At 37.5% G+C, this 25,766-nt stretch overlaps 1 protein-coding gene across 2 annotated transcripts; it reads right to left on the bottom strand.

The window, feature by feature from the left end:
- Positions 1-1,173: 1,173 nt before the first annotated feature.
- RB195_007190 (uncharacterized protein) lies at positions 1,174-25,454 on the bottom strand (the record flags this gene model as incomplete). Of its 2 annotated transcripts, XM_064180691.1 has the most annotated exons (13): positions 1,174-1,308; positions 3,406-3,513; positions 3,634-3,708; positions 3,762-3,969; positions 4,745-4,901; positions 6,729-6,803; positions 6,857-6,941; positions 7,005-7,198; positions 7,684-7,790; positions 9,596-9,676; positions 9,746-9,818; positions 9,885-10,022; positions 25,334-25,454. In XM_064180691.1, the coding sequence occupies 13 exons, from the start codon at positions 25,452-25,454 to the stop codon at positions 1,174-1,176; spliced, it is 1,557 nt and encodes a 518-aa protein (XP_064037543.1). The 2 variants fall into 2 exon arrangements, with proteins under 2 accessions (XP_064037543.1, XP_013300845.2); XM_013445391.2 differs by lacking the exon at positions 25,334-25,454 and having other exon boundaries at positions 9,885-9,909.
- Between the last annotated feature and the right edge of the window lie 312 nt (positions 25,455-25,766).

Here is a 25,766-nt window from a genome sequence, read left to right as displayed (position 1 = left end):
AGGAAAGTACGTTAGAATTGCTATGAAAATAAAGGAAAAGGATAAACTGCACGGCGTTGATCAATCCGTATGGGAATGCTCCCATGCGTACGACTTCAACTCAGACTTCATTTGAGGTTGATGAACGCGCGTCCAGCCTTACAATGACTTTCACGGGCTAGCCGATGTGTCAAGTCAGTGTTTTTCTCCTTCCAGACAATTCTGGTACCAATTTATCGACCCCGGAGGGATGAAAAACTTGGTTTGCACTAGGGTGAAATCGAACCTGCGATCGATTGTAGCCACAGCAGAACCTCTTAGCGACTGCGCTACACCGCCCTTTGCTAAGAAATAAGCAGAATAAACCGTCATTGAGATTTTTGCTCCACTCGTTATGTCATTGAAGAACATTCTATCGTACACATTCTTCTCTCATCAGCACTTTTGGAGAATGAAGTGATTTGCACATTTAACGCTACTTTAATTTCAACATGTGATGAAATAGCAATCTAAACTATTTCAATGAATGCGACAGTATTCGAGGGTGTCGAGTTGTTCCGCAGCGATTCGTTTGTGACACAATGACAACAATTGTCTATCTCACTTTATCACATCTGTTGTTTTTGCGCCCATTATCACCAATATCTCTTGCAGTTTCAGCTCTAAAAAACAGTCATAATCCATAAGCTGACATGGCACTTCATCCGACTATTCCTCTTCCGACACCACTTTTGTCAGAACTCTCTCTGCAGTTTGAGTACACTTCCTAGCTGGCACAATCTCACGATGATGAGAAACGTGATATTGAAAATAATTTTTTAGGTTACATTCCTTGCCCACAAGTGTAACCATTTAATTATTTGGAGCTTCCTTCAAACAACCTTCAAAAATAAGTGAAAGGTGAGCAAAAACATACGGAATAAGGGCATAGGTATAATGACATTTAGCTACAAAAAGATAGAATATCATTTGGAATTGAAATTGTTAACCAGAGATGAGGAGAGATCTTGATGAAGCAACTGAACATATGTCAGCTTTTCTCAGAAGCGATTCCAATGCCGTAAATGCGATTCCAGTGCCATGTCCTGTGCGGAGAACGCAGGATATTCTTCCGAGGATGACCGACCTAATTTGATCTGACAGCGATACTGCATATCCATGTAGATGCTCCATAATATGTGACTTGTTTTGTCTTCACTGCCTCGTTTCTGTATTTCGAGTTCCATTGCTCAATGTGGAAGCAGCTCTTCTCCCGTGTATTGGGCAGTCTCGAGGATTACTTTGTCCGGCGTACATGGCGATTGACGTTCGAGTTGGTGATGGAGAAACCTGAAAAATTTTATGTTCAGTTAAGCTTTATCTTATTCGAGTGATGTTCTTTAAAAACCACAGAAAAATTGACAAAATTGGGGGACAAGTATTTTTTTGTGCTGTCTCCTTCCAGTAAATCGTTGCATCACTGTACTAGAAGCAAGGACAAGCATTAACTTTAACCTTCCCTCGATCCCACATCCATGTATGTATACTGGGGAAATTACTTCACAAAGGAATTCTTGAGTATCATTCAAACTCCGGCTTTGAGCACATTTCATTCGCATTATGAAACACAAGTACACAGGTGACATCCTGGTATTTGTTGTACATTATGCTTACTTTCAAGGAATAACAAAATAACACTTAAGGAATCCCAAATCGAGGTGTCCAGTCGATTATAATCTAGTGTAGTTCAACGTATAGATCATACTGTGGGTGACTAAAAAAGGTTGGAGAAGTTAAGGGGTAAATCTCTATGAATAATGAGATTCAAATGTTTCACGTCACATTTTTCCATTTTTTCTCCATTTTAGAGTTTCTTATAATTCATTTTCTGTCCCCAATACGCAGTAAATATCTAACGCGCAGCTTTCAGCTCGATTAAATGTAGCAATCAAAAAGTGTCGCAAATCTTCCGTTTTGCCCACTCAATACTCCATTTTAACGGTTTAAAAAAACAAGTACCAATAGAATTTCGGAAGCTGGAACACTTAGTTCTTCGTCACGTGATACATATGATGGTTCTGCCATCACCTTCAATTGTTTGTGCATTTTTAGGTTTGAAAAATGGTCTTGAATTATTCTTCAGCTTCTTCTTATAGTCAGTAAACGAGCATATTTACACACTTTGGAAGTGATTTTAGCGGTAAACACTGGGCCCGATTGGGAATGAGTTCGGAACTAATGCGGATTTTGGTAGGTTGAAATGAACGTTTATAGTTTGGTACCCAAAAAAGACTAAAAAGAAAATAAGTATGGGTTTTGTAGAGGAAGATTTTCGCCGTAAAATAGTTAAGTTGCCGTTCTTAGAAAGCTTCTGTTCTTGTTTTCTAAGATTGAGAAAAAATTGGGAATTTTAAAAAAATTTTTAGTTTTCATCAACTAAATTTGGAAAAACGAAAAGATAAGGAAGAAAATAAAGGAAGATATCAGCGGAAAAATTTCCCCAGCAAAATGTTTCAAATAAGTTTTTATAAAATGTTGGTTGAGTTATTGGACTTTATTCGAAGTTATATATATTTTGACGCGCAACCACAAAATCCGAATTTTCGCGCTTTTCTTCGTTTTGCGACTACGGAATGGCAATTAGAAGATCCGCCACTATTTTCTGATGAAGCATCAAGAAGTCAAGAAATACGCTTAATTGCAGCTTTTTTTCTGTAGATTTCTTGATCCTCTCAAAAGCTAGGTAAAAAAAGTTGTTATTTTTCAAGTAGATTTTTGGTTTTAGAGAACACAAAAAAAACTAGACGGGATAGTAACACAAATTTTGCTTTAATATGAACGAATTTGTTCCTAGAATCCTACAAAATTATAGTGTATAGATTCTACTGTGTACGTCGTTATTTAGCAGCACGTGAAGTCTACCAATTTTACCTCTATTTCCAGTTGTAGATGTTCTTTTCCGCGTAGTGATGACGTCTGAATTCTCTTTTTCGGGTGGTAATATGAAAAGTCATCATTGTTGGACGGAAAAATGTTCATTTGACTTTTTTACGCTGAATGCGAAAACCTCAGAAACCTTCTTTCAGGTATTGATTTTTGATTTTTTGATTTTTTTATTTTTTTATTTTTTTATTATTCGGAACAGGGCTATTTTTATCAAAATATGACCGTATCAATAAAAATAGTCATCAGCTAGCTAATATACAGCTATTAACACCACAGTGAAACTAATACACATTAGTTCTGTTTTCTAGACGTTTTCATGAAATTATTCTCTACATATTAAGAAAGTACCTCATCATACTTTCGCTTGAGGGAAATTCAACGGGAAATTCAGTAAGAAGCAAACAACCAACAAAAAAATTGGTGAATTTTTGGAAAAAAACATCCCAGAACACTTGCACACATACCCATATAACCAAAGCTTTTCAAATGCTAAAAACTCACATCAAAAGATCCTTCTGTGCTTTCGACTTCCTCGAAACAGCAATCGCAGCAACAACAGCAGATGAACAGGCACGGGCATACACGACGCGGCTCGTTTGGATCTCTCCTCTGGAATGGACAATAGATCCATAAATACGGATTTTCTTTTGATTCCAACCAGCTCGAAATCAGGTGAAGAGGACGAGATGATCTCTATTCTAGTTACTAGCGGAAAGAGATGAAACTTACTTGTGTGTCTCGAATCGAGTAGATCACCGAACCAGTAACAACAACCACGAAAGAAACAAAGTAGAGGTAATGGAACTATAAGATTAAGAATAAGAATAGAAGTTATGTGCAAAATTTTCAATGATTACCGTTTCCTTGAAAAGAAAGAGGCCAAAGAGAAGTGAATAAAAGTCGGCAGTGAGTATAGAAAGATTAAACATCAACGCCGATGTCTTCTGCAATACCACTGTGACCAGCGAGTAGAAGATGAACATGGAGATGGCGAACAACAAGAAGCAACCGATGGTGGCGGCACTCCAGTCCAACTGTGCCAAGTTCTTGTGTTCGAGAACGGCGCTGAAAGCAAACCTACGTACGAACACTATTGATTTACATCCATACCTGACATAGAATAATAAAAAACTGTGTAAATAAAGAATTTCTCTTGAAATGAATGTTAAATGAAACCGACTAATTAGAAAAAAAAATATCGCCAATTTACTATAATATGTATGTAGGGAGATTTATCTTTTTAACAAGAGAGGTAGACAGAGCAGGGTTCTGTGCAGACCCGGATGGTGCTAGAAAGACCTACTAACTCATGCTCAGCTAAGTCGAATTGTGTTAGCTAGGTTAACGTCGCCTCATTAAAGAACAATAACCCACAAATATGACGGAATCCTCTAAGAATAGCACAGTAAAAGAAATCCGTGATACCTAAGTTGATATTCCATAAATTTCACGCTACACTTCTCCACCCGAGATGAAGTGTCGATTTTATATTTGATCTACATTGATTATTTTTCGAAAGTGGGACATGTTCTGCATAAACAGTATCCTTTGCAATTCTGCGCCAGAAAGTGAAAGAAGTGAAGATGTGCGTTTTTTTTTCAAGTTACTCACGTCGAGCTCAAAAATGATTTGTTATGCATTGGAGAAAATTTTACTTATTATTTATATTTTTCAAAAAAGACATTTTTTTGTGGATTTTACAGAAAGTTAAATACTTAATATTAGGTAACTGATAAAATAAACAGAACAAAAGGAATAAAATAAATATAAAGCTTTAAATCAACGACGGTAGTTTCATCGCACAATTCACCATATTTTATAAAAATGAGGATACACTCACAGCTGAACTCCTGAGATGAGCGAGCCGAAAAGGCCGACCATTCCAAGGTACTCCATCCGACTATGTTGCTTCACAAGAAATTCCTCGGAAACGTTGGCAGTTGCGTAGAGTATTGAACCGCCAAGACATAATAAATCTCCTATGACTCGATGATTACCTGAAAAAAATTTGACCATCTATCTTTTGAAAAAAAAGAAAAGGAAAAATGAGAGACATGAAACTTTTCTCATTTAATCTCTCCTATCTGCTCTCAACACTATAGAAAGAGAATGGGAGATGCGTAGAGGATTCCGAAGCTACCCTTTGGTAACGGAACTTTTGATCATAAGGATCTTTGGTCTGTGAAATGTTTCCAGGTTATTTTTGCTTGGTAGGGATGGGTAGCTCCGATGGGATTCGTGAACTACGGCTACTATAGCATGACTACATAATTACATACAAATTACAAGGATGTATTGATATCATCAACGGTACACCGAGTTTTCCTCAAAATCCATCAGTCGTAATGAGGCTCCTGGATAACAAAGAGCACGAAGCGATCCTTTCTGGATTTTTTTTAGAATCCGATAAACAATATTCTTCAGCATATCAAATTCTGTTGCTTAGTTCAAAAGATGTTAAAGAGTGTTACATGCAATATAATTTTTTTTTGGGAAAAGCGATGAAAAAAATTTCTAAATAAGATTTAAGGGAGACATTAACTTGCTCGCTAATACCCACAGTTTAAGTTGTTCTCATTCGAACGTAACAATTGATCTGTGAGCAATATATCTAAGAAGCACTGACCCAACACACATTGCTTATAATTCGCATCTTTTTTTAAAGTTTGTCCGAGCAGACTCTTTCTAGAAGCTTAAAATCATGTGCTTCCTCTTTTTTTAGTTAATTTCCGAACATAAATAGTGAATTGTTTGGTTTCTTTTTTCGATGCAACAGAAAGTCGGTTAGAAAATAATTCGTGCCAAAACACTAAAGTAAACTTTTGCTGGAGACTATTGTTGTAAATTAGTTCAATAATTGTCTTAAAAGTTTTCATAGAATACGCGAATATGAAAGCAGTTTGAAACACGTACGCCTTACGGACATATAGCTAAGGTTAACTACATACATGGTGGCGGTGTCATCTAAAGCCTGTAGCTTATTCGATCGGCGCAGAATGCTTCTGAAGCGAGCTCGGCACCTCTCGGCGATTAGCTAAACAGTGATCTAATATGGGGGTAATGATATGCCTCGGTGATTTCATTTGCAGAGAATAACGAGGAGGGGGATTCGCTTAAAGACAACATAAAAGGAATCTGATGTGGTGAGGAAATGAAGGAAAGCAGGAGTTGAGGTTGTAGATTGTAGAATCCGGTATGGTTTCGCCCATCTCTCGTTAACCGTCGTAAAAACGGCGTGGCAAAAGTTTTAGTTCCTACGAGAAACGTTAAAACGCTTATTTTTGTACACTCTTTAGTTCTCTCAGCAACACTTCATTGGTTTCACTTGAATTAGTTGGGTAGGAGTCCTCATCAAACTTCGACCGCTCGCACGCGGATGCGGTACGTGCACAAGGGTGGCGCGCTGATTTTGTAGGAAAGAATACTATTTTCCACTTTCTTTTTTTACGACAATTAGGCGAGGATAAGCGGATCAACGTTTGTTTCCCTAACTTATATCACGAAGTCTACGTTTTCCCTGGAGTTTCCGAACTATGTCATACTAGTAGCATGCTTTCTCTAAGAATTTGACCCAAATGTGAAAAATTAGTGCAAAACAAGAAAGTAAGCGTGAGAAACGTATACTTGGTCTCTAGTGAAACATAGAGAAAAGCTAGGTGGAGGAAAACAGTTAATAGGTCACGTTAGAGACGAGAAAGTGACAAAACTCATCGGTTTCATAAAATCTTCAGCTATCATGCGTATTTCCCAGAAATCATTGTTATGACTGACTTGATGCCGGACGTTAAGGACATTGGTTTCATTCCATACTACCGTAAACGTACCTCCTATACTTCCCTTCTCACCCAGAATATCGGCCCAAATGAGGCATGCAATTCCTATTAAGCATACGCAAACACCTGAAATAATACCATTAGAGACAAATGAATATATGAATATGTCTAAAAATCACCTATAATATGTGAAATTAAATATCGAACAGAAAGGAACAACCATGAAAGCAGCAGCACTGTCGGAATGGTTGCACAATCGAGTAACTGAAAGAAAGTGTAGATTACAATGCCTCTCCTGACTCCGATCCGAGCGTGGAATTAACTTACCTGGATACTTGTAAGATTAGTGAATTGATACGCGTAAACGATCATGTAGTTAGCTTCAACGTCGATCAAAGCCAATAGAAAATACTGCAGTCCCCGCTTCCGAAGGACCCCTAACAGACCTTCTTCACCGGATTTGCAGGATAATGCTGTGCAGTACACAAAACATAAGAGGAAATAGTTGGTGAAAGATTGAGCTGAAAAGAAAAACAAATTCCTCACGTATTTTAGAAAAAATTAAAGAAAAAATAGAAAATAGGAATTGAAGCATGTAAAGATTAAGCTGAGTGGAAAAAAAATGGGATAAGACAATGATAGTTGGCAGTTGTAAGTATACGCACCGGATCCGTCCACAGCTGAGACAGAATCCTTATCCTTATCCTTATCTAACTACCTGTTTCTAACGAATTACCACCACCCAGATGTTATAGTTGTTAGGTGTTGGCAATTTCACTTATTCTTTTCTACTCAGAACTATTTGCTTTCTATGGAAATTAAAAAATTGTCCATTAAATAGTAGAATGTCATCGAAAATGAGGGTGACTCGGTCGCTGACTAAGAAAGAGAAATTGTAAAAATAATTCCATGTTCATTTGATGAAAATATTACTTTTTGAGGGCAGTGATATTTGTTCAAGTTTCGAGTTTAAGGTTAATCGGTCAAGAGATCCTATTAAACTCACCAGCAGGAGCGTTCACTCCTCGATTTGAAAGCAACTGACTGGAAATACCCGTACCGCAAAGGCATAACGAAAGAATTTGGCCGAGAACGATCGACCGGAAGGTGCGACTGAAAGAAAAAAACTATATTCTGGGGACCCTGTTGGACTCATTTTCGGGTGAGCTGTGAGGTTTTGAATACAATCAATTTCCAACAAGCAAAAAAAAAAAACATCAACCACCTGTTCGATAGACGATTCTGACGGTCGATCACATCAACTATTTCGATCGATTGATATAACGACATAGTGTCGATTAGTTATCGGTGACCCTCGTCAGACTCAGAGTGATGTCTGAGCGCACGAGGTACATAGTGTAAACAAAAGTCCACTTACGCCTGTGCGGTACGACCTCAGGCATGCCTTATACTGTGCACTGTTGCCTCACGATATGAAGTACGTTTGTCAAAAACTCTACACCTTATTCTAGCCAAGGTATTCATTGGATAACCAGTTAATCGTAGAACATTGAAACGATGCCTTCCGCTTGTCGTAGGAAAATAAAATCCAGACTCCTTTCCCTAAATCCCCACCGCTACTTGCTCCTTTGATAGTGCGCCTGTCCTTCATGTACTTCATCCGTTGCATGATAAGCTCATAGATACGAAGTGACGGGGTGATAAGGGAAATTGCAGAAGTCGTTCCGCAAAATTATATCAGTAGCGCTAATGCGAAGGGAATAAAAGTGATTTTGAAAAAAAGTTAATTGGATCAAAGTTGAAGTAGTTAATCAGAGGGCGTATGATAATAATAGAGGAAAAGAAACATAAGAGCGAATTTTTCGCTGGAACATTCTTTAGAAAGTAAAAGCTGAGAAGATCTTAGTGTTTAGTTTATCGTCCTAGATATCTCGTTCTACATCCTGCAAAATTCTTTCCTTCGAGAATTTTCACTGCAAAAACATTTTATTCATGAATAAAAATTTTGGCCTTTTTGTGACAATTTCAACACCATTAAGACCCTGAAGTTGCTTCACGTTGTGTCCGAATAAGAGGATATTCTGAAGAATCTGTGTATACGCGAATTCTATCACCAAGGTAACCACCTCTCTAATCATGACTAGAAAAAAATCTCAATGGTTTTTAAACACATGAATTACGTTTTGAGGCTAGACAATTTTCCTAGTCAGTATTGTAAATTTTGCTGAATTATTAAAGGCATCACCCCACGAATCTTGAGTGACACGGATTTTCGGTGGAGTATTCGTATACGGGATCGTAGATTATTGAGAGAAGAGTGATTCCGTCCATTTCTTCCTTATTGCCGTAAAAAACCGTCCGGAAGATACGGTTTCGAGCGTTCCTGCGCACTATTTTCCACAAGGAGTTCGATTGGAGCGCGCCATCCTTGTGCAGGCGCGCATCTTCCGGGCCGTTTTTTACGGCAATAAGGAAGAAATAGACGGAATCACACTCCTCTCCATAATCTACTATCCCGTGTACAAATACTCCTTCTGAAATCTGCACCACCTCAGATTCGTGGTATGCTGCCTTTAAGCCAGTACAGAGGCTTTCACGATCGATAACCATGTAGTAACCGTGTCCACTTCTTAATATATATTTACTTACATCTTATATAATAGTAGAAGAAAATGTAATTGAAACATAAAAGAATTAAGCTCAAGACATACTAAAGTAATTATGCGTAAAGGTCAAATGTAATGTTCTGTGGATAGTGACAGTAGGGAAAGGTCGGAACTAGTTGTACGGGCAATTGCTTGCTGCTCTCCGGGAAAAAAGAAGCAATTTCGGATTTTCCGGGTTTTCTGCATAACACCGGATCAGTTGGCCTCCCTTCTTTCTTTCTTTTTCACGAGACACGATATTTTTTCTTTCAGCTCCTATGAGTTTCCGGAACTTTCCATGCAAATACACACCTCACGTTTTCATTATCACAGCATGGCGAGCAATTGATACCGTCCTCTTCGGAGTCCTCACGAACTGCTGGTTGTGCCTGCCTGAAGTTAACCTATATATTTTTGGCCCAATCTACCTAGTTTTCAAAAAATATAGTTGTTTGTGCATACCTTTGCACTGCAAATGGATTTCGATGTGGTTCCACTCCTGGAGGAAAAACGGGCCCGTTAGCTGTGCTTGGACCTGAAAGCCGGTTCACTTCACATCACATGTTTCAATCTGTAGACGTTTTCAGAAACAAAAACGTACCTGGCGCCGGCTGTGTCGTTACCATACTATGGTAGTATGGTGGCAGCAGATGGTGATGGTAGGCCAGGCCAGGATGGCTCGGTACAGCAAACAGCGGGCGACGTTCTTCGTATGGGGACTCGTAGAACGAGTATTGTTCTGGAAATAAATGTAAATAAGTACGTCACTCCTCTGCTTTCCTTCAACAAAAGAAAGCATCAAACTCAAAAAAAATAATCAAAAAAGCCCAAGTGACTGCTTCTGGAGTCAAGCAACGAAGAATGGGAAGTGTGCATAGCTGATCATTCTGAACTACGAGATTAACAGAATATTTTATCAGCTGACGCTAGATGTGGTGTTATCGATGCCTGAACATTTGCGGCGGCCTCTCAACCAAAAGTGTTTTTTTCTTTTTCTGATAACACATCAGCACAAAGAATAACTAGAAAGAAAAAAAAAGAACTGGAGATAAAAGTAGTCGATGATGATTAACAAATAGTTCACGTACTTCAAAAATGCTGTTCGAGATTTTCACGAGTTCTGCACCAAAAATATCAAACTTTAGAAAACGTTTAACATGTTTCCCGAGAAAGATTATTAAAAATATGAAATAAATAAGAACTCAACTAAGAAAAATTTCCAGAAGAGTACAGAATTACTAATGTCGATCCAGCAGTAGCCGAATAAGAAGAGAATTGAAACCTTTACTATTATTATTATTATTATTATTATTATTATTATTATTATTATTATTATTATTATTATTATTATTATTATTATTATTATTATTATTATTATTATTATTATAATATTATTATTATTATTATTATTATTATTATTATTATTATTATTATTATTATTATTATTATTATTATTATTATTATGTTTAGTACTATTATTATTATTATTACTATTATTGTGGGTGTTACCGCACGTTATTTTTCCTCAGCCTCATGCTACTGACGTGAATGTCCCTAAATGTCCACAGTGAGTACATCGTGTGCAGACACACGATAACGGAAGCTGCTCTATAATTCCACACTTCCGAAAAACTGTTTAAAATCTAATTAGTGTATTTCCGAGCATTAATCAGGTATATGCATAAATAAGAGGTGGATGTAACGCAGCTGGGAAGAGGTTCTGTTGCGACTACAGGGTCAATGGTTCGAAGCCATGGTGCACATCAAACCTTTCAATTCCCCGGAGTAATACAAATATCCGGGGAATTGAAAGGATAAAGGATAAAAGATGTTATTATTACAAGGATAAATTGGGAGGATAAAAAAATTGACGAGCCCCTGTAAGTCATTGTATAAGGATAAAAACATCAGCTAGCCCCTGTAAGTCGTTGTATAAGGCTGGGTACGCGTTCGTAAACCTCAAACGATTCTAAATTGAAGCGAACGCGTTGACGCATCCCAATCGGAAGGCACTTCACACACTTCATAGCGAAGAATTCTTCCTTTATTAAATCATCAATGAAGTTATAGTCAGAACCAAGCGATATGAAGTTTGGCACAGTTGCGTAGACGACTGCTCTCGAAGCGACGCGGTTCGGATCAAGAGGGGACCTTTGCTAGCGCCATTCATCACTGTAGTTCTCGATGGTCCCATCTCGATCCTACATTCACCGCGCCGCTTTGAACGCAGCCACCTAAGCAACTGCACTGTGCTTCTTTTCGTTTTGATCCGATTAGACCAGTTAGAAGACGTGATAAAATTATGACATCGTGACAAAACCACGTAAATGATTGACAGTCACTGTTAATGTCTGAAAAACTGTAAGATGCGAAGATAACAAGCACGTATGCCACATTGACGAACAATAATGACCATTTATATTGTCAGTGCAGGGTTAACTGAGCTGTTATTTGCACAAAAAATTTAAGATCGCTTGCTTTGTACCTTGAAAAGTCTAAGAAAGTCAATCCCAGAGGGATTCAAAGGAAATGAGAGCTAAGTTCGAAATAAAGAGCACAATTTTGTATAAAGTCGGTCCCAGATGTGTTCATCTTAGTAGGCTTTCACTTAGATGAGGAAAGAAAAAAGAGGAAGTGTATATAAGGAAGAAGGAAGGTGTGGATTGCGGCAGATGCGCTGAGTTTACCCGTTTGAACGCGGTTTAACATAGAATCAAAGAAAAATGATAATAAAATAAAATAAAATAGCAAAAATGTTAATAATAGAAAATAATTGCCATTCTAACGAGAGAAAACAGAACTTATTTTAATTTCCCACAGAAATTATAATGGGATCGAAAAAGTTGCTTTCGGTGAAGAATTCTGCCTACTTCACTTCCATTGCTGCGCTGGTGTCGCCGATTACAAAAACATGGTGTAAATAATTTTTACAGTGAGAAAATACTTAAGCAGTTGCAGAAACCGTTCGTATCAATCACGTGTCCTAGAAATATCCTATTTTCAAAAGAATACAAGTACCTATAACACAATACATTTGCTTTGAAGAAATTTACGAGTTCAAATGTGACGGGAATTATTCTTCGAACAGGTTAATACAATCCAGTTAAGGTGACTACGATGAGGATTATTTTTCGAAGAAAATTACAGTCCAGATTATTTATTAAGCAATAAGGAGGGGGAATTGGCCACCATTGCCCCACCTCACATTTTAATCCGTTATATGTTACGTAGGCATGCAGGTTACACTGCTAAAAGTGCATAAAAGGAAGTCATCGAGAAAATTTTGTTCTCCGTTCCTCTTAATTTGTTTTTAGGGTTTAGTACGTCGTCTGCTACTGGATAGCGAGAATTCAGAACGTTTTTTTAAAAGTCCAGGACTCACAGGCGCCAGATGAAAGGCATATGGACGTTTTAATTTACTCGACGAAACATTTCTTCTTTTACAAAACAGCAAAAAAAAGCAAAACAAAAAAAGTGAAATAAAATAATGAAAAAGTAAAAAAAATAAACATAAAAATAATAAAAATAGTAAAAAGAAAAAAGTAAATGAAATCCGCTTCATTTACTTTTTAGTTTTTTTCATTTCTTCATTTCGATTGGTGTAAAGAGTTAGCTCGTCGAAAAAATATTAAATCTAAAAAAATAAATATATATAAATATATATATATATATATAAATAATTCGTGTTTCATGTTTTCTCAACGTGGTGCTTGCTTTTAGTGGAGAAAATCCAGCGAAATCAAACAAAACAACAACCCAGCTAAAGTTCCTAATAACCTGAAGAATACTTAGAGGACCATGAAAACATTTGGAGCGACTAACATCTCTATTTGAGGAGTTATAATTGCAGAAGATGGACGAGCAACGTGGAATTTTCGAGAACCGCTTCTCTCTTCGTTGTGAAATGAGTTACACGGTCACCTGTTCTGCGGGTCCCTAATTCGAACGATTAAACATTCATCACTGACAATATAAGAAAACTTCTACTGCATATCAAGAGTGTAGGAATTCAATGAGACTCTGGTTTTGTTTTTCCTCTCTCTGGTTTTTTTTTCCATTCCGCTTTACGAAAGTGAAAAAAAGAGATACGAAGTTCAGTCTTACGTCAACGATCAGCGGCGCTGGTGGATACGCTGAGGAAAGTAAAATTAGGTGGACAGGATACGTGATGCGTCTCAACAACAATTATAGTGCCGAAGCTGTGAGCTATGTACTGGATACCACGCGATGTTAAACGCACACTGAAGGAAGAATCCAGACCGACCCGACGGTTCAGATCTCTTCACGAAGTCCCTCAAAGAAAAATACGATGCTCTTCGAGGCCCTCAGGAGAAGCGAAGCCACTGGGGAACCATTGTGCACGACCGGGAAAAATGGAAGTATTAGTGGTTCCAGCTCGAGCAAATCGACAAACGATAGGAGCACAGGTGATGCAGGTGATATTTTAAATACGATGTGACCTCGGATGTTGATTTTACACAACACAACACAAAGGAATGCATAAAATTCCCATTTGTTGATGGTATGCCAAGATAAAGCCGTTCTTGTACTTGAAAATCTATTCAATGGTCGAAGATGTACAAAAAAAAGCATCTGCGAAGTTAGGACATTCTAGAATGATCATCATAACTCTTCAGGAATAGATATAGATAAAGTAGTTATTAAAACAAAATTTATGCCAAATAATATGAATATAAGTAATAAAATTTATAGTATAAGTAGAATAATATATTACAATGAGATAATTAAGGATTTTACCGTACCAGGTTCGAACGCTTTTTTTCTAATATTTTTGCTTTATTAGTAACAGAAAAAACCAAAAATCAGAACTCTTTTTTGAAAGAGTCGAGCTAATGACAGATGCAATAAAATTCGCTCCACGGAGAAAAAAAGAGATTATTGCAGCGGGAGCTACACAACGACCAGATGTGTGAATTCGTAATTGTTTAAAAACGTAATTGCTGAAAATATTAACACTTTACACTAAATGTTCTAGTTAGACCTAATATAAGTATATTAGAAGAAATTGAAAGCTCTTATAAAAATTCTATCCAATAAATAACATTTGCTCTTAACGTGTACGCGGTAGGAGAGGCAAAAAATCTAACATTAAAGGTTCTGAAAGAAGTTTTCTAAACCTAATAGCGTATACTGTACTTAATGGTGAAACTGTTACAATTTTATTTCTGCCGATTTATTGAGAGTTCCTACCTGTAATTTTCATAGAATTGAATTGACTTTGAAATTCTTTAGTTTTTTTTTCTCATTTTTCTTTTGAATTCTACGATAATCATACCGATTCAAATAAATGGTAGATTATGTACTACACTTCTATATGTGTACATAATATACTGTATCAATGTGCACATGTAACAGGAGTAATGGATAGTGACGTTATCTTCACCCCGGTTCTTTTTTTTTGCAAAACTGATACAAGTAACTCTTAGGATATTTTCATGAATTGCGAGTGATGAATAATTAATGAAGCTCGGCTATTCAAGGATTAATTTCCAACTCCAGATATGTAGAATGAAGATTGTTGTTGATCAAATAAATGATAGATAAATCAGGTATGCAATAGATATCCGATAAAACGATAAATATAATAGATATAGATAAAACGACGATATGTTCAAAAAAAAAAAAAAAAAAAAAAAAAAAAAAAAAAAAAAAAAAAAAATAAAAAAAAAATAAAAATAATAATAATAATAATAATAATAATAATAATAATAATAATAATAATAATAATAATAATAATAATAATAATAATAATAATAATAATAATAATAATAAAATAAAATAATAAAAAAAAAAATAATAAAAAATAATAATAATAATAAAAAATAAAATAAAAAAAATAAATAATAATAATAATAATAATAATAATAGTAATAATAATAATAATAATAATAATAATAATAATAATAATAATAATAATAATAATAATAATAATAATAATAATAATAGTAACAATAATAAGTAATGTAATGTAAGTACGTAATAAAGTATTAATATACTTATGTACATAGATGTGTGCTTATTAAGATATGGTAGAGTCAAAACGACTTGAACTTCGGTGCGGTTGTGTAAGCGGCTGCACTCGAAGTGGATGTAGCGGCTGGGGTCAAGGTGGGACCCTTGTTAGCATCACCCATCGCTCCAGTTCACGATGGTCCCACCATGATGCAAGACGCTACATTCATAGGGCCGCTTCGATCTCAACCACCTACGCAACCGCACCGAGCTTCATGTCGTACTGTTCCGACTATAAACGGAAGTGTGTGCGCGGTGAGATCTCTACCGGGCACGGCGACAGTAACAGATTCTGTGTATAAACCTATGTGTGAAGAAAAATCTGTGTTCCTTGAAACACAGATGAATAGAAATTCTTGTTTGCAACGAAATGAAGAACGGAATCACTGTTCTTCGAGATTTCTAGCTCGAAAAATCAACTTTAGTTAGGTATTAAAATGGAAATTTCTCAAAAAAAAATCTTCAACACAAGCCCAAAAATCACGAATTGGTGCTATTCAGGTCATAAGAAAAGAGGATCGAGTAAAAATGAGGCACAAATGGAGGATGTCCAGTAACACATGTCAGCTCAGAAGAATTAGAAGTCATCGGTCGCTAAAAATGAGGAGAAGAGTTAATTTAAGAAATCACAAAAATAAAAAGTTGGTTATTTTCACAGGAATCAGCAATAATCTCATGAGTTAATAATCAACACCCAGTGGGTATAGGAGTAACAAGTCCTCCAAATTTTCTCTTTTTGAAACCCTGACCTGTGATTTATGTCTTCTTGATGTGCAGAACACAGAAAACCTCGAAACATTTTTTAGGCTTTTGATAAAGACGAGGCAGCCCACAACTGAAGTTTTTTCAAGAAAAAAAATCTCGTTAGCACAATAGGCAAACATAAATCTGGATATACGACTAATCTGCAATTTTCATCATGTTATTAAGTGAAATACATCAATGTCAAGGTCTGCAGCAAACAAAGAAAAAAAGTCAGTGATATATCGTTCACAGATTTTCTGAATATGAGTATGATTTAAATGTTTTACTTATAGTGTTTGAAAAAAGGCGCATTTATTGTTTGAGGGGTAGAGAATTTTCGACAAAGACGATTAACTAAGTGCAAACCACTTGATCACATTACAACCGCTTGCAATAGAATCGTGGTGAGAAGAAAAAAATCAAGTAAGTGACGAAACTCGAGAATCGCAGCTCTCAGCGGACAATTGCTATCCTTAAATCAATCTCGCACCCTCGAAAAAAATCATACAGTTCATCATCCGCCACGTTCAAAGATTTGTGGAAAATTCCAGAAAATTTGCGCACAATCTTGTACTTCTAATTCTCTCTGAAGTCCAGGAAATTAAGTACACGTTGCGTCCGTTCTAAACGTTTGGGTTTTTCTTAATAAAAATTGACTTTTAACAATAATTTTGTTGTGAACAAAAATTGAATTAGCAAACAGCAGCAATACCAATAATTTGTTCCATTTCTCGTGTTTCCACATAGCAAAAAAATTTAAGTTTTACGCAAAAATTTACTTGTTGCATGCATTTCAACAGACACCTTCGGTAACAGGAGAATGACCTATCAGCCCATCACAAAATCTGCCAAAAAGGGCTAACTTTGCTGTACAAACCTTAGAAAAATTCCATAAAATAAAATCCCATAAATTAATGAAAATAAAATTAATAGAAAAAAGATCATAAAATAAATAAATAATAAATTAATAAAAAAATGAAAATGAAAATAAGTAAAAATTGAAAAAATTTCAACAAGGTTCATTTTTTGTTTGTATTTCTCTGCGGCACAGCTATAGGTATTTTCAAACTAAATAAATAAATAAATAAATACTGTTCATGCGTGAAGTTTTAACTAGCGTATAGGATAAAATATATAACTATATATAGTTGAGTTTAGCGTTGTTGTTGCTAGATAATAGCTTATAAACAGCCATAAATACGATACAATAGTCATAGTAGATTGGAAAAAATCAGAAATTTCCAGAAAATGAAAAAATATTCTCGAATATATTCTTTCAGAGGGAGCACAACACTCCAAATCCTAGCTGGAGTAGATGCGAGGCTCGTCCTCTAAGGATGATTGATGAGAAATACTCCCTCAACTAAAATCTCACGTTCATCTGGAACGCCTAGATTATGATAGTTGGAATTAATGAAGAGGTTTATTTCCTATTATTTTCTATAATTTATAAAATAAGGTTATTTATAAATTATAAGTTTACGACAGGACACCAGAACATGGGTGGAGTTCAGTATTCAACGAAATTCCTCACCATAAATGATATAAGATTGATAGGGATTGTTGTATTTGATATCAAATGTAAAAAAAAAACATATCGACCTCGCTGTTAGATATAAATAAATCATAAATAATATTTGAGAATATGATAGTACATAAATTATAAATTAAACGTAATTACATCATTCCAGCACCACTGTAGTCGGTGTTCATTATAGGACTAGTGGCGAAAAATTAGCTTCGCTCCTAACTGGATTACTACGTAAATGTACAGGAGCTGATGATGAAATGTTCCGCTGTGAAAAGCGGACTGTAGCCGAGGAAATCAACAGTGAATGGCTCAGTATCACGTAGATTGACCACGGTATGGAGCTGTAGTCAGTTTTCCCGATCGTAGTCTTACGCCACACCGTTCTCGTCATCACCCGTCAGCTGCTTCACTCGTTTGGACAGCACGAGGAAGTCTTCTCGTGCTCCTACTTCTCTTAATAATTCATCTTCCAACTTCAGTTAATCGTTGGGGGCAGTGTTCAGGATTATTTTGCCCGTTAAGGTCCCAAATTAAACGCACAGGCTCACAGGCTCCTCACTACAAGGAGGGGAATAAGAAGAAATTCTAAAAAAAAATCCAGAGATCAAAGGGAAACAAATACTGAGTTTCCTAAAATCATTCGACGAAACACCGCTTTACACAAACGATATATCAAAATGAAAAAGTGAAATGACGGCACTGGATCAAAGTTACAGTGTGAGTTTTTTTCCAAAGGAATTGGCTTACTAGGGAATTTTCGTGCTCTGTACCATCACCAGGGACTCTCTCATCCCTCACTGACGTACGGAGTTGTTTCGTAGGACAAATTGGTGCCTCTTTAGGGCCATTGAGGTATGCTGATTCCTCAATCTCTGCCGCGTTTTCCTTTTTTACTGTGCTCGTTGCAATGCAAGGTAATGTTCCGAAAAGTGCCTACTGCTGTACACCACTCACATTGAAAAGTCCTCACAAACACAGTTTTTGATTCTGCGCGGGACCTTTCGAATGGTCGAGAAAAGTTTGCTATAGATACTGTAGTGGAGATACACCAGAGACTGATATTAATAGTCTTTAAGTGCAAAATGTATAGATTTCTGTTTGGAACCCTTGGATGTGCACCTTGAGACCTCTTGCACCATACATACATAGTAATAATAATCACAAATAAATAATAATATAATAATATGATAGTATAATGACAAATGATAATATAATAATATAAATAATCTAGTATAATAGTATAAATATAACAAAACAAACAAATATTATAACAATCACAATAATCGTCTAACTTTGATGAATCCTAGTGAGATGTGTTACCGTAGCAAACCTGCCTTTGGGCTGCTTGCCGGAGAAATTTAATAGGAAAAAAAGAATGGATCATTGCGAATAATGAATTATATTTAGTTTCTATCCTACGAAAACAACATGAATCATGCGAGAACAAAAAAAAAGTTCGGTTAGACTCATACATCGATCGAAAAGTGAATAAAGCAAAGGGATTGGAAAGTTCCAGATTAGATCCCGCTGCTAACTGATAATGATGCAAAAATTTGAGTGGACGGTTCATTTTTTGGAAGAAAAAAAACCCCCCGATTCATGTCGATGACTATAAAACGGAGTCGGACGGGTTACGGTCAATAAAACTATTCTAATGAAAATAAACAGATGTGAATGCACATGTATGTAGAGCTGAATGAAATTGGCTTAGATTTAATGAGGAAAAAAAGGTGTGGTCCATGAAGTGCGAAAAATAAAAGAAAATAAGAAAATAAAATACGTAGAAGAAGATGAAACATATGTGGAAAAAAGACTTATAGATAAAATAGTTCTAAAGAAAACGTACAGGTCCATTAAAAAATATGTCCACCATATGGAGAATTTTTGCCTGAGAATTTTAAGGTCTAACTGGTCGCCGAATACTAATCAGTAACACCAGAAGAGAAGAGAAAATAACTCCTTTTTGAGAGGTTAATTTCTCCCGGAAAATCCAACCAATTTCACATTTTATTCTCCGTGATTAACTTTTGACTCGGCGAAACGATGGTGGAAAAGTGTTAGAAAAGTGTGCTTTGGGGTTTTGACGAGGCGTCGATGAGGTGATCGTAAACACGACGTGGCGTTCGCGCCGCAGGCAACGCTCAACGCTGAGAGACGAGAGGCAGAAGCATAATGAACACATGTTTTCTCGAATGTAAAGTACCACCACGCAACTAAACCCCATCTTCACATTCACGCCAATTATAACGTTCCGAACGGCCGAGAGTTTCGCGTATTGCGGAGGGTCGTATTTCAAATCTTACAGATTCCAAAGCGGCAACCCTCCTACAAACCCTGGAATTGGAACCCAGGCGAGTAAGCAAAGGGATGAACATACCAGAAGGAGTACATTCGAAGACCAAAACGACCTGGGAACCTGGAGGGTGCAACCGCTGAAACGGATTCAGACTGCACAAATGAATCACCGCATGGTGCCACCTCGATCGCAGCCGCCTGTGCAATTGCACCAGGATTCACGGTGCCGTTTTGATCTGACTGTAACTCCTTACCCTCACAGGAGTGATAAAGCAAAAGCTGAAGTAAAGTGAATCAAATAAAGTTACGTAGCAAGCAGTATGAAAAAATGGAAAGTGAACATTGAGAATTTATGCGAATGCTCCATTAAGAACGGCATCATAATTTTTTCGGAGCGGTCATCTTTGGAATCGGCGAAAGATCCACCGTTTCTTTTAATTTTCAACCTGTATTTTTGTTTTCATGATATTACTTCGAAAACCGACATAGTTGAATTTAAAATAATTGGAATAAAAAGAAAAGAGAAGTGGTATAAAATGTAAAAAAACCATGGACTCTTCGGAAGATCAAATGAATCAATGACGTTCTTCATCAGAAAATTTTTCAGAGTTTGGCATAAAAATGCACAGGAATTGAAGGACGTGATTAGTAGGTTGCAAGATTCCGTAACGCAAAACTCTGGTTGCAAAATATAACGCTGTAAGAGTGATTGCGAGGTGTTGATAGGCAGGTGAGGAGTCAGATTCTGGCAGGTATACCGTAGATCGTCACATGATTTATTAGAGCAGTTTTTCAGGAGGCAACCAGCTTAGCCGAAGCTATTCCCGGATACGTCATAACGTTCGCTTATCGAGAGTTGTAATCATTCACGGCCATGCACCGGGATTTGTGCCTGTGTGTGTGTACGTCTGATTTTGACCGACAACCAAATGGATGACACAACATTGCGAGAGGAGGGAGTAGAACACACAACACACACACACACACACACTCGGAACACTATGAATATTTAGTTGTAATACCCCAAAGTTCATTGCGATGCACTAAACTCATCATCTACTCGATAACCGCACCAAAATTCCCTAGGAATCAACGCGTCACTGAGAAAAAATTTTCATCTAGGTCTATCACCGAAATCCAATTGTGGGGTGCATTTCAGCGATTTCATTTTTTCCATCATTTTTTTTTTAATTGGGCGGTTGTGGCGCAGTCGGTGAGAGGTTCCGCTGTCTACATAATCAATCGGAGGTTCGAGCCCCTCCAGTGCTCACCAAGGCTTTTCATGGGCCATAAAACCGACACCGAGGATAAAAAGACTTGTTGATTGTCGTATTTAAGCAACAGCCAAGATTGTTAACAAGCTTTATTACGGCTAACGCCTTCGTCAGAGCCTCAGTAGCCGCGTAGCCGTGATGTTAGCGCATATCCGCGTGGTGCAATCACTCCGCTCCGATAAAAAGACTGATTTGATACATCGACTGGTCATCCCAAATCATTGTATAGGCCGGACACAGGTTCGTAAACCTCAAACGATTCTGAGTTGGAGAAGTGAAGTGAACACGTTGACGTATCCCGAGTGGATTAGTTAGAGCCATTCACCTTGTCCTTTTATTCTTTTCTTTGCTAAAAATTACTAAATTCATGTTAAAAAATGAGTGCTTTAGAATTTTCAACCAGAGTTTTCTTCCATTTCTTTTTAAGGTGTGTGGGATCTTGAGAAAAAAAAAACGTAGAAAAGAAACCCAAAAAACCTACATAGGATAATAATCAGATGTTACGCTATGTTTTCCCCTCAACTATGAAATGAAAATGTTACAAAAGAGAAAGAGAGAGAGAGAGAGAGGAGTTGAATGCAAACATTACCGACAAAAGACAATCCCTATTATCTCACTCAGCAGTGAAAGTGGAGAAGGAATGAATCTTTTAGTAATTGTTCGGTGATCTCTTTCTTTTCTTCTAGTGTTTATCAAAAAAAGAATTTAACATGAGAATAATTTACTTCTCCCTCAAAATAGAGTTGTAGTTGGATCAAAACGACATGAAGCGCGGACAGTTGCGTAAGCGGCTGCGCTCGATGCGGTACGGTGGAGCGTAGCGGTTGGGACCGTGTAAGGATCCTCGCCAACGCCATCTATCTCTGCCGCTGCTCCCACCTCGATTCCAACCGCTGTCTTCACCGCACCGCTTCGAGCGCATCCGCAGCCGTTTACGCGACTCTCCGTCCTCCATGGCGCTTTCACCCGAGTACACCAATACTGCCCTCCGAAACGTTCATTCTCTTGACGGGACTTTGGATGCTGCGAACTGAAACGAGTTCCCACACAATTACCATCGAATCATTATTCACTCAAAACGATCAGAGTGTATGTGTTTATGACAGGACATAACAACCTCTGCCTCTTATAATCCTACCAATCCCAAGAGTTCATGTTCACCTACAGGACGCGTGAAAAAGTCAGTCGTTGGTTTGGGGGCTTATCATAAATGAACTAGAGACTATGTACTGGACGTACTGGAAGTTCCCAGCATGTGAAAACAAAATAACTAGATAGAGATCACACTCAAGAATCTATCACTGATTGAACGCTTTTCTTATCCAGTTATTTTTCTTCTTCATTTTTATTTTTTTAATTTTTTTTTCTGTGAAGCGAACCATTACTCTCGTTTCATTTGTCTCGTTTATCTCCACATTCAAAATCGTTGAGGATTTTTTTTTACCAGTAGCACAGTAGGTAAAAGGTTCCGCTCTAACTACACGATCCATAGTTGGTATGAAATCGTTCTAACCTGGATGAATTGGTACCAGACAAGACGCTACCGCTACTGAGTTTCAGTTAAAGGCAGCATATCACAAATCTGACGTTGTGAGGGAATCCACGGCAGAAGCTAGAGATGAAGTTGTAGATTGCGGGATCAGGGGTGGTTCCGCTCACCTCTTCCTATTCGTCCAAAAAAAAAAATGGTGTGAAAACCGCTTAAGTTCTTACGAGGAACCTTAGAACGCTACTCTATATGTACGTTTTAATCCCCCCAACAACCTATTCATAGGTTTCAGTAAGCAGTCGAGGAGAATTCACGGCTAGCCGTTTTTTTTTACTACGATTAGGGAGAGACGAGCGAAACCACCTTTGATCCTGCAATCTACGACCCCGTATCGGAAATCCATACCGCGTCTGATTCGTGGGGTAATGCTTCTAAATGATTCCTACGAATGACAGTACATACGGCAACTAACTGTATTTTCAGCGTCTTAAAGGCATCACCCCACGAATCTGAGGTGGTACGGATTTCAGGTGGAGTATTCGTGTACGGGATCGTAGATTATGGAGAGAAGGATGATTCCGTGCATTTCTTCCTAATTGCCGTAAAAAACCGGCCCGCAAGATACGGCTTCGAGCGTTCCGGTGCGTTATTTTCTACAACGAGTTCGATTGGAGCGCGCCAGCTTTGTGTGCGCGCCAAATATTCCGGACCGTTTCTTACGGCAATTAGGAAGGAATGGACGGAATATCACCTCAGACTCGTGGGGTGATGCCTTTAACTGCCGTACTGTCATCACTCATGGACGGTAGCTTTACAAGAGCGGAATGTATTTAGGCATGGATGATTTCGGCTGAGCATCTCCAAACTAGCCCCAAAGCAAACCGTACGCACTGTGAACTATACATAAAGGATATGTGATAAAGGATAAAGCGTTAATCAATCATTATGGGATGCACCTATGGGTTTGACTTCAATCCAGAATTGTTTGTGGTTTATGAACGCAGTGCAGGCTTACAACGATTTATACGGCCGACCAATGTGTCAAGTTTTTATCCTCCCAGCGAAGTTTGGTACCGATTTGTCAGCTCAAGAAAGGGAGAAAGGCTCGGTTGGCGCTAGAGCTGTTTCGAACCGTGATCCAGTGATCGATCGTGGAGTCACAGCGGAACCTTTCACCGAGTGCGCTACACCCTCTCGAACCAGACATATTGTGTTAATTATCATAAGATGCAAACTCCAGTATTTGGCCAGAAGGTACCAATACAAAATAATGTGTGCAGTAATGTTAGAAATATATCGAAAAAGAGAGGAGAACTGGTTGCAAAATGGTGGCGCACTTTCAGAAGCATTTATAGTTCGGTAGGAGTTTCTTGCTTTATTAATTCGCCTTCATCTACTCATCCTAGATAACGATTCTAGCAGCAATTCGTGGAGTTCTGTGAGAGGTCAGTACCGAAGTTTTGATGGAGCTAATGACAAGATGAGGACTGTAGCATTAAAAATGCTAAAGAAAGCACAAAGGAAGAAACACAATAAATTGTTTTTGACCTGAATTTGAGAGGTTTTTGTTCATTTAATCCCTGATGGCGACTTTTTTTTTATTCTGTAGACTTCTGGATTCAAAGAAAAGGTCTAGCGTGTGGAGGACTTTTCACCTCCTGCGGAGAAAAACGACCTGACAACACAACCAAACACAGCAAAATGCTGAACGTTAATGTTATATTTACTTAGTAATGTTCAAGATTTGTCTCTGTACAAGACTTAATTTTGGTATTAGGATAAAGGATAACGTCGTTGGCGTATCAATCCACTTGGATGCGCCAACGTGTTTTACTGGAATTCGTGATCGTTGAGGTTTCGGAACGCGTTTTCGCCTATAAAACATCTCACGGAGGCGAACCGATGTATTAAATCAATGTTCTTAAGCTCCCAGACAAGTCAACTTAATAATTACCAATTTATCGGCTGAAGAGGGATGCAACGCCTGGCTGCATTAGGGCGGTTTCGAACCATCGACCTTGTTGCTGCAACGGACCTCTAACCTACTGCGTCACACCCGACCTCCAACTATGGTTTCTTAATTTATTAAAAAAAAATATCTATTAAATTAAAGTGAACATAGTGCAATGTATTTATGAATCGAGACATTTTGCAGGGAAAAAAAAGTAGAATAGCAGTAGATATAAGCATGGAAACGCTTAGAAATGAACTAATTTAATCCTAGATTAATGGATAACGTAGAGGGAGGATTCAGGCAAGAGAAAGTAAATGAAACTGCCGATAAGAAACAGATGAGGAGACAAGAAAAAGCAGTAGATACAAAACAATAAATAAAGCAAATATAAAACAATAAATAAGTGGTCAAGTTGAAAAAGTGTATGTGGTTGAGTATTATGTTGGTCACAATAGGTCCAGAGAATTCTCTTTCACCGAAATTGGAAGAAAAGCAAAAGTTCCTAACAAATCCTAAGATTATTTAGCTCCAGCCATAGAACATTTACGAACGAAGTTTGAATGCATCATAATTAGTTCATTACATCATAACACTAGCTACTGAGTCCGTAGTGCAGCTGTCCGTTCTCGGTTGAGGCGACAAATTATCGATTGATCTGCTGTGAAGGATCACATTGTGAGTGATAATGAATGAGAGAGCGTGACGTGAACGTGCTTGTTACATCACTTACGATGAGCACGAGCAGCTTCTAGTCGGCTGTTGTCCGTGCATGATGAACTGATCGGCTCGGCTAAGATCCCAGAACCAACCGTAATTTGGAGGTAGTGTAGCTTGAGTTCGAGATCAGACATCGAAAACTTTTGAAAAGTGAACCCAGAACAAGAAATTGCTCAGTCATAACAGATTCTAAGCACATTCTGCTCAGTTATGACGTACTGCAAGAGGATTTTTTTGTCATTTTTGGTTTTTCAGTGACGTTTCAACGTAATTTCACAAACGCCTCGAACGATGTCGCGATGCAGTCAGTATTTTTTCTTTATATTTTTTCTTCATTTTTTTTTCGTTGCGAACCACTAACTTTCCTTGAAGCTGCTTCGATAATATTAGACATAGTCAGGTCAAAGCGACATAACGAGTCAAGCACAACTAAAAAAGATTCTGTT

This window comes from Necator americanus, chromosome I (genome assembly GCF_031761385.1).
Source record: "Necator americanus strain Aroian chromosome I, whole genome shotgun sequence".
NCBI classification, from domain to species: Eukaryota; Metazoa; Nematoda; class Chromadorea; order Rhabditida; family Ancylostomatidae; genus Necator; species Necator americanus.
The sequence above is the reverse complement of the archived record's forward strand: the minus strand, read 5'-3'. Positions and strand labels throughout refer to the sequence as shown.